Below are 10,528 nucleotides of genomic sequence, written 5' to 3' on the forward strand. Positions count from 1 at the left end.
ATTATCTGTCCGTGTCAAAACAAAAGTGGCAATTTATGAGGGAAAAGAGGAAAACAAAAATGGGACTGAAAAACATCACATTAAATGCTTCTGAAGATGGATGACCAATGATCTTTGTTTCCCATGCATCACTAAAATAAATGAACCTGATTAAATTAAACACTCTGTCTGAGTTTGGCCTGAGACGCTGTGGAAGAGGAGGTGACCAGACCCGGAGATCTCCTGTGTTAGAAAATACATAGAGAACGAGTCTGGATCCGAGGTTACAAAACTGGTAGTCTGAATAGGTTGATCTGAATAGCCCTTTGCACAGATGAGGACAAACAAACCAACACGTGACACGCATTCTACATTTAAACAGAAACCAGAAATTGTGCAGTCCAACTTTATTTTATAAACAAGACAAGTTTCCAAAGTACCTCTTAAAAAGTCAGCAGAATTATGTACCGACAATATACCTAATAAAATCAACGAATAAAAATAATAAAATCAAGAAATAAAAGCAGTACTAAAAAGAAAAAGACCCAGTGAACCAAACAACTCAGCAGTGTTAAAAGCTAGACAATAAAAGTCTTAAAATGAGACTTAAAATACTCCACTATTGGGGTCCTCAAAAACCCTGTGTCAGTTAACCTCCAGCTAGTCCTTGCATATTACTGAGCACATTAATTACATTAATCTGAGCATGTTTCTGTGTTTTGTCTCAGGTGCGTGGTAAAGGTCATAGGTGAGATGGTGGTGTCGTTCCCAGCGGGCATCACACGGCACTTTGCCAATAATCCTACGCCCGCTGTTCTAACCTTCAGTATAACCAACTACAGCCGACTGGAGCAGGTCCTGCCTAACCCCCAACTGCTCTGCTGGTAATACTCACTCACACTGAACTAAACCACAACAATACCACAGACCTATACTCATGTACTCACACACTGCCACAGCACTATACTTATATACTCAAACTTATATTTATTTATTCATGTGTTAACTTGACTGTAAAATTGATTGACTCTAAAAACTCCAGAACACTACCACAGCCTCACACTCAATTTATTTTTGCATGTCTTATTTGTTTGGCTGCATGGTGAAAATTGAACATCTAGTATTTCCTAAATTACTTGACAGTTCACATCTTATGTTTGTGTGATCCCGGTCGGCCAGGTAGGAACCATAAGAAAGGAGATATTCAATTCTGTCAACTGGGCACAAGTTTTGTTTTTTTGTTTATTATCGAAAACATTTCGCAGCTCATCCAAGCTGCTTCTTCAGTTCTGGTCAGACGCTGATGGAAACTGCCTTGTATCTGCCTGAAGGGAGGAGCTAACTACAATGAAACTACTCTGAAACTCTTTTTTTTTTTAAGGTCTATTGAACTGCACTAAGTGGGGACTGAGTCATTTTAGCATAATCTTTCTAGCCAGACTGGCGCCACCTAGTGTCTCAATTAAATTTCTTTCCAGTGACTATGTCAGGAATAGGAATACACTAGATGTTTCGCAAGAACCCCGGAAGTTATAGATCATGCATCGGCCAATCAGCGAAGAGCTGTGAAACCATGATGTCAAACTCAAGTGCCTGTCCAACCCAAGCTGCGATAGCAGACTGCATACACTATCCTCCTTTGGACTTCCTTTGTCAGATACGAACGTTGCATTTTTTTATTGCACCTTTAAATCACAAGTTCACCTCGCAGAAAACACAATGACAAAGACAATGATTGTTTACAGACATGTTCACTCTCTGCCTTTTTTGCTGTTACATTACGTACATCACAACCAAATAGCAGCAATTGGTTAAATAAAAAAGTACCCACCGAACGTTAAGTGAACGAATCCTAATGCTGTGAGGTCAGACTGATGAATCAGGCTATAATCATATAAGTCCAGATGACAGAACTGAATTTCTCGTTTGCTACTCACACTTTATGGTAATTCAGTAGACTAAAAGCCACAGTATATAACTTTGTTTTGTTTTTTTATTTTGGTTGTGTGCTTGTTTCCTTTAATATTCTATTGTATGTTATAATATGCTATAATATCCCACTGTATCACATAAAACATATCTATCGCTATAAAGAATGTCCGAAGTCTGGTTTTTACTTTCTATTTCCATGGATAAGTAACAGATACTTCTTACTGTAAACCTCTAGGGTGTGTTAGTTTCTGTTTACTTTTCTCCCCCTTAGCCTGCTCCTCTTCCTGTGGTCCATACATACACATTAATCGATAATAATAAATGCATACACAAATACATGTTGTTAAAATCACAATGTGACAAAAGGTTACTTACTCATATGAACGAGTGACCAATATTTACCAGTGTTTATATAACTTTACTTCAAAATAAACAGGTTTTAGTACAGAAATAAAAGTGTAATCTCCAGTGCAACAGGGATGAGTACAGTTAGAGCAGATGAGTCAGATCCACACACACTTCTAATGTCAGCTGCTGGTGACTCATTCTTCAGTCATCGTGAGACCTCAGATCTACTTTATCTAATTAATCTTCTGTATCAAACAAAGTGGCTGTTAATTCTATAATAGGTTGTTTTTGTTTGATATAATATCAATACTGACTTTGGTTAGAATGCTTTGTCCACTACTCTCTCCCCCTTTATAACAGAAACTGACTGAACACCCTCAAAAAATGCCCAAAACACACTTTTCCTCATAACCTACACCACACATGACAGCTCCTCATTACTGTTTTCATCTGTCCTGTCCTTGTTTTAGTGATACTTTATTGTGAAACATCCTTGTGTTACTGTGAGAGGCGCTATATAAAACCTGTGTATTATTATTATAACTCAGAATTCAGCAGGTCAGCTTCTGTTCTCCAACCACTGCTGTTGTGTTCTTAGGCAAGACACTTCACCCAACTTTCCCAAGTATAAATGGCTGCAAAAATATATACAGTATGAATGTAAGGCATTATTATTATGATGATATTATAAAGGGCCCATATTACAGTATTGTCTGATGGATGTTATAATCTTGTTTCCTTATTATAAACACACCTGGAGTCGTGTTTTGTTTCATTCACACATGTTTAACACATAAACCCTGGCTGTGTTCTTCTCTCAATCAGAAAACACTCCACCTTGTGATGTCATGTGGTAATACAGGATATGGTGTTTTTAAAGTCCTTACACCTTCATTAGAATCTTTTGGATGATTTCAGCCCTAGAATTGCCAATTTATAGTGAACAAAAGGTAAAAGGTAACTGTTAACCTGAATACTACTGCTTCCATCAAAAGTGGAACAGAGCATTTTGAGTTTTGGAGATGTAAACAGCCCAGTGATGCAAGGTTAACCATGTGTGAAGGGAACAAAACACAACTTTGGGTATGTTTTTGATGAGGTAACAACATTCTAATATGACTTAAACCTCATAAGAGTCCATTTTGAGTAATATGGGACCTTTAATAAGAATTGAGGATTAAAAAGGTGCTTGGCCCACTGCGCAATGCACCAAACTGTAAAGCATTTGTGAGCATTTTATACAATTAACTTTTATTATTTGAGCTGATTTTTCACTGTGGTACTGATACATATTGTCCTGTCTCTTATAGTGACAACACCACAGCGGCTAAGGGCGACTCAAAGAACTTCTGGGTGAACATGCCAAACCTGATCACACATCTGAAGAAAGTGTCCGAGCAGAAGCCACAGGCCACGTACTACAACGTCGACATGCTCAAATATCAGGTGAGAAAAAGAAAAGATTTCAGGAAATTAGGAGTGGGCAAGATGGAAATTAAATAATAATAATTTTTAAAATAGTTAACCAATCATAGTGAAGAAGATTCATACATGTACATGGATAAATATAATGTTATTATCTCACCAAAAACATAACTGTAATTGTGTTTCCATTCATTCACACATGTTTGACTAATCCTTTATTATTAGTCTGTCTACATCTCCAAAGCTCAAAATGCCCTGTTTCATCTTGTGATATCGTGTTATGGTGGTTCAAGTTAACAGCTATATAAATGTAGGGGAATAATGGTCAAATCAAATCATGGCCTAGGCTCTGAAAATAGAGGATTAAATTGGGTCATGGTTTCTCTTTGTTGTGGTTGCTAATATAAAAAAGATACTTGGATAACAGATCACTGATACTAAAACTAGCATCAAAACTACACTAAAGGTATCAAAACTGTAAAAAAAAAAAAAAAGTGAGATACTGTATTGGTGTCAAAATAAAGTTAGACATTTTAATAGGCGATTGTAATAAGTAGATTTTTGATTCTGTGTTGTTTTGTGCAGGTTTCTGTGCAGGGCCTCCAGTCCACTCCCCTGAATCTGGCGGTGAGCTGGAGATGTGATGCCACCAGCACAGACCTGAGGATAGACTACAAGTACAACGGGGACGCCATGGCAACACCCACAGCGCTCAATAATGTGCAGTTTCTAGTGCCGGTGGACGGAGGGGTCTCCAAGCTACAAGCTGTGCTGCCTCCTGCTGCTTGGTACAGAACATTTTGAAGTTCCATTAAAGCTTAATTATGTAACTTTTCTGGAGGGCGGGGGTTTTGCCAGCTTCTTGTCATCATGGGGTTTTTAGGGCTTCACAGGGAATGATCCACAGTAGGGCATTAAACATAGTATCTATCTAGCATTTATTTAATTACAGTTTTTATTGTTCCAAAATACCTTGAAAAACATGCATTCTTACTGTGGGCAGGGTCACCTCTCCACAGAGCTTACCGGTAATTTTACCTGCAGTCCTAACAGTTTAAATCAGCCTAAAACAATGGCTGTAAGATTTTTATTTTTTAACCATAAATAGTGGATTTATGAATACCTATATTCCCTTAACTATATTTTAAGTCACTACTTTAAATCCTTATGACTGAACATTTTGAAATTTCTGACTTATTTTAAATTATATTTATCTCTATTCCATATGGATTCTGTTAATATGAATCCATCTATTTGGCTCTAGCCATAGAAATTATATACATTTATAGATACAATTTTATAAACAACTAAGTTTACATAAAACGGATTAACATATAGATATGCAGATTAATTTTCTCCCAAGTGTTTAAGAACTTCCCATCTCTTTTTATAATTTTTTTTTTCTCTTGGTCCATTTTGATTGTATAACCTTATAATGTAAAGTACTGGTAAATATATATTTCTTTTATAGTTAATATTAATGAGAATTGATTGTTTGCTTTGAAAATTAAACATTTTCCCAGGGTAATAATTAAATTAACAAGATCAATTCTATTTTTAAAGTCTCCCAGTAAAGTAGAGACTAAATCAAACTTAAAAACCAAACCCAACTCTTAACACATCTTCTCTACATCACTCCAAAATGAATATACAATATGGCAGTACCAGAACAAATGTTCAGTTGACTCCACTTCCAAACAGCAAAAACAGCATTCAGCAGTGTCTGTCATATTCCAAATTTATCACATTTTCCGTATAGGCAGAAAATTATATATAATTTTGATTTGAAAAAATCTATTTCCTAGCTGTAAGCTTTTAACAAGATGGTGACATTTTGAGCACTAAAATGACTAAGGCTTCAGGAAGTGCCCCTCCCTTTAACAATATCATCATCATCATCTGGTGGGACAGAGATTTAGGTGTGAATTCCAAAGTATGTATTTGAGGAGCGAACAGGATTACAACACACAGCAAGTCAGTTTAGCATGATGTGAGCTCTTTAATGTTGCTGTAAACATGGCTGGCTGTCTGTCAACCCTGGGGTCAGTCTGTGTCAATATTTAATGTGAAACTTGAGATGCTTTTACTTTTTCTTCCAATACGACGGACGTCTCTTGATTGTCATGTCCTTTTTGCTCCACACAGGAACGCCGAACAACAGAGAATCCTTTGGAAAATCCCAGATATCTCACTAAAATCTGAAAATGGAGGTAATGAGGTCCTTGTAACTGCTGTTTAATTTACAATTCATTATGAAGCTAATCCCACTTTTGTGCCTGAGCGAGGATTTCTGATTAAATTAAACCCCAAATGGAATAGTTTGATGATGTGTGTGAATTCTCGGGGGACAAGATAGACCTAGATAGTTTAATTGATCCATTATGAGCTAACAGTTGACTTCTATATTTTCAATACAAAGCAATAGTGCCCCCTTCTGACAGTACAAGGGATTAGGGATAAAGTACAGATGCATTGTGATAGTAAGGAATTAAAACACATACATTACAGGTTTTACATACAAGATAATATCTAAATTAAGCAAAAGTAGTAAAGTACTGTTCTCAAGTACAAATTTTAGGTAACTGTACAACTGAATTAAATATTTTTTGCCTAGTTGTTTTTACTGGTATATTTTAATTTGCTCAAATTGAGAAGGCGCTAAATGTAAACTTCAGACTTTTCAGCAGGTCTGAAACAATAATAAAAAAAATAAGTAGTGGAGTATAATGTACACATACCTTCTCTCAAATGTAGTGAAGTAAAAGTAAAAAGTGTCCACTGTAAAATTTACTGAAAGGTGCACTGTGCAACTTTTTGGTTGTGGGTCCCTGTTTGTTTCTATGTAGATGTCATTGCTCTGCTTGGAATGTTCCACAGTATGACATTAAACAGCTCTACCTTATATTTATTTTAATTACATGTGGTTTTATAGCTCAAAAATACCTAGAAAAACAGGCATTCTGACTGTGAGTGGGGTCGCCTCTCCACAGATCTGACCTGCAACTTGGCCTGGTTTGGTCTCCACAAAGGTAGAAAGGTGTAATTCCATTTCAGACAAAGCAATAATTCCATGTAGGAAAGCGTTTGATGGACCCTCCATCAGAAAAGTTACACAAAACACAAAATTGTACAGTGGGTACTTTTTACTTTTACTGCACTACATTTGAGAGCAGGTATCTGAACATTATATTCTACTACATTTTTTAACATGAAAGTACATGTACACAAGTAAAACATTTTTTAATTGTTGTTTCAGACCTGCTGAAAATTCTGAAGTGTATTTTTAGCACATTCATACTTTGAGCAAATTAAAATATACCATTCAAAACAGCTAGGCAAAAATTCAGTTGTTTCTGCTGAACAAAATTCAGCACGAATCTTTATTAAAAAAAATCACTACATTTGAAGCTTTTTAAGAACTTAAAATATGCACAATATACTTTTACTTTTTACTCTTTTCGTTCGTTTTTAAACTTCAATACTTCTACTTAAGTACATTTTGTTATATCAATCAAGCTTTATTTCAGACTCCAGTGCATTCATATAGAACAAAACAAACAGAAGACAACCACAACAGTAATAATAGTCTATACCGTAGTCCATATGAGCAATGAACCTGACACTGCTCTGCTCAGGCAGCATTAAAAGAATTATAATTCAATTTTGTGAGTCCTCAAGGCACTTCACAAACCTATACACAAATTTATGATAACAGCATTCAGTGTGGGGACATTATTCTGCACAAACAGCAAACTGGCACTAGTCGATCCATGGACTTTCAGTAAGATACAAAGTGCACCTTGCATCTAAACCTCATACTTTTACTTTTAATTGAGTACAAAACTAAGTAGTTCTTCCACTATTTCTGTTGATGTTGGTGTTTTTAAATATTGCCGTCTGTGTTCCAGGCGTGGGCTCCTTGTTGGCGCGGTTCCAGCTCACACAGGGCCCCAGTAAACCTGCCCCTCTGGCCGTGCAGTTCACCAGTGAAGGCAGCACTCTGTCGGGCTGTGACATCGAGCTTGCTGGGCCTGGGTACCGCTTCTCCCTCATCAAGAAGAGGTTTGCTGCAGGTCAGGGGGACTTCTTTTTTTTCCCTTGATAAACACATCTATATGCTAATGTTTTTTTATGACATTATAACAAAAAATAAACAAATAAATAAACAATTTTGAATTTCCAAGATACAAATATTCGTTTATCTGCTTCAATGTTAAGAAAAGTTAAAAAAAAAAAACAGTATAATATAATAACAATATAATAAAAAAAGTAGGATGTTGTGATGTCATCTTAAACCCTGCAATATTATGCATTTTTTAGTTCTACATGATCCTGGTGTTCTTTTTCCGCTATTTTGTTTGTTTAAAAAAAATCCTATTCATAATATAATCACAACTTCTGGCCTCGAGAGCTTTATTTGAGTGGAGGCGAACACTATGGGTAATGTCACGCTCACTTAGTCCACTTCTAATAAAAAACAGAGGTCCTGCATCTGATTATTGCTAAATCTAGTTTACATTTGCAGCCCCAGATTCACAGGAATAAATAGGACAATGCAATAGCTGTGCAAAACGTGACTACACAGCTCTCTTACAGGTTTGTTTTGAAAAAGGGCTTGGGGGGAGTTTGTAGTTAATTTAAATGGCACCACTGTATTTTTTGGACTATAAGTCGCTCCGCAGTATAAGTCTCACCAACCAAAAAATGCATAATGAAGAAGAAAAAAGAATATATATAAGTTGCACCAGACTATAAGTCTCACTTTTGGGGGGAAATTTATTTAATAAAATTAGACACCAAGAACTGATTTTCATCTGGAAAGGCAAGTTATAGTAATAACAATAGAACAGAGACCAACAGACGTAACATATTAAGAGTTCTTCAGATAACTATAGCATAAACAACAGAACAGAACAAGTTTACCAAAGTCTCCATCTCACTCCAAATCACTAAATCCACTGAATTCTTCATCCTCGGTGTCACTTCTGAGCAACTCCGTGACCTCTGGAGGTAAACTGAGCGCCACTTTCTTTTCTGTGTAGCTGTCATCAGACTCAGCATCAGTTCCAGTTAGAATTATTCCGGCCTTTCTGAATCCCAACAGGATGGTTTCTGTTGTCACAGAAGTCCAGGCTTTGTCAATCCATCCAATGACTTCCAGGAAAGTTGCATGGCACACCCTCGCCTTTCTCACTCTAAACTTTCTTTCTACTGTTCGATTAATTTCAAACCATGAAAAAAGTGCATCTTATTGTCCGAAAATATGGTAATTTGTGGAAAATAATCAAAATTGGTCCAACATAACAAAAATAACATTACAAAAGCAGCCATTGGTTGCTCTGTCTTCTGAACAATTGACATCGGCATCGGTCATGAAAATCATCTCTCTAAATCTAGGCAAAGCTATAGCATCCACATGGAGATAAGCAGGTGGCCGACTGTCCACCAGAAAAGTTACATACTGTACCTTTAAAAATATTTATGAAAGCAGTAGCTTGGTGGTCTGTATTTTTCTTACTTTAATGTTATGTTTTTGCAGGAAAGTACTTGGCAGATAACTGAAGGCGTGTCCAGGCTGAGTGGTCCCTGTTGGACATTGGACTCTGAGGACAGACCCTCCTCTGAACTGCACAGCTCCTCAGCCTGCCAGCAGTATTCTCAAACTACACTCTCACCTACCATCGTATTTGTATCCATCCAACCACACATCATCTGTACTGCTGCGTTCAATCACTGGGTTCTTCCTACTTCCTATTTCGGAGTCTGTGCCTCTGTCCCCATCTTCTGGTCAAAACGTGGTAGTGTTTGTAGGAGTTTCACTGCAGCTGCCTGGCTCAGAGCTGGTGAGATTTGCCTTGAAAACACTGCAAATTTGCATCTTTGGTGTTTATTTATTATGAAGCAGGACAAAATTTAGAACACAACCAAAACAGCAGCATTAAAAACCCATTTGTGTAATTTTCATTTTAATTTTGGTGGCCTTTTTAACAGTTTTGGGGTGTACTTAAAGTCTCAAAAGAACCAATCGTCTTCTGGTAATACAGGGTCACTCTTAGCCACATAGATTAATTTAAATGCATTTATTCTATGGCTTATAATGATGGACACAGTGGTTAGGCAGCTGCATTGACCACCTCTGGAAACCGCAGAGCTCAGAGATGTCTTCTGTAGAACAAAGTCATGTACAAAGTGTCATTGAATCACTTATAGGTATATTATCTAAAGGGCGTTTGGTGTTCCTCGTATTGTCCGATAGCCTCCTGTTGTTGCCACGGCAGCAGTGTTAGACTCCAGAGTACATGACAGCATCTATTTTTATTTATTGACAAAGAAACTTGTTGTATAAAACGTGATTCTGTATATGTATAGAGTTCGAATGGTATCACAACTCCCTTAAAGGTATAAATATTTGAACTTTTTGTTATCTGTGTAGTTGGTAACCTGTGTACAGTATAAGGTATAATTTTTGAATTTATTTCAGATATAATTTTTTAACTCAAGTGCAACAGAAGATTTGAGCTATATATGGGGCGGGTGGGCGGGGGTAATTTAAAGAAAAAGATGACTATCTTTCTGGATGCTGTGTTAATGCTTTGTGAAAGCAGTGTTATTGTAGTTAGCTGTACCATGGACAGTGTCCATGTTTAAACTCTTCCTCTCTCCCGCTGAGTGTGGTGGCCGTGCGACTGGGGCAGAGTCTGTTACTAAAACCAGCTGTTTCTTTGATTCAAATGACAAAACATCTGTCTGTGTCACACTTAAGTAGGTCGCCTCATGCTTCTGAGCAAAGCCTGGTTCTGTTCAGATCAGTGAGAGTGGGTAGACCATAGACTGTGTGTACAAA

At 36.9% G+C, this 10,528-nt stretch overlaps 1 protein-coding gene across 1 annotated transcript in view; it reads left to right on the top strand.

Annotated features, from left to right (window-relative positions):
- The window catches only part of sgip1a (SH3GL interacting endocytic adaptor 1a), a 92,951-nt gene extending 82,750 nt beyond the window's left edge, over positions 1 to 10,201 (top strand). Inside the window, 6 exon segments of the mRNA XM_055164958.1 lie at positions 708 to 863; positions 3,570 to 3,705; positions 4,270 to 4,472; positions 5,830 to 5,894; positions 7,593 to 7,757; positions 9,224 to 10,201. Coding sequence (XP_055020933.1) covers positions 708 to 863; positions 3,570 to 3,705; positions 4,270 to 4,472; positions 5,830 to 5,894; positions 7,593 to 7,757; positions 9,224 to 9,246 — 748 coding nt within the window. The 3' untranslated portion in view covers positions 9,247 to 10,201.
- The last annotated feature ends 327 nt before the right edge of the window (positions 10,202 to 10,528 follow it).

The sequence above is a fragment of the Boleophthalmus pectinirostris genome, unplaced genomic scaffold (assembly GCF_026225935.1).
Source record: "Boleophthalmus pectinirostris isolate CB_2022bp ecotype Guang Dong unplaced genomic scaffold, ASM2622593v1 HiC_scaffold_7, whole genome shotgun sequence".
Taxonomy (NCBI): domain Eukaryota; kingdom Metazoa; phylum Chordata; class Actinopteri; order Gobiiformes; family Gobiidae; genus Boleophthalmus; species Boleophthalmus pectinirostris.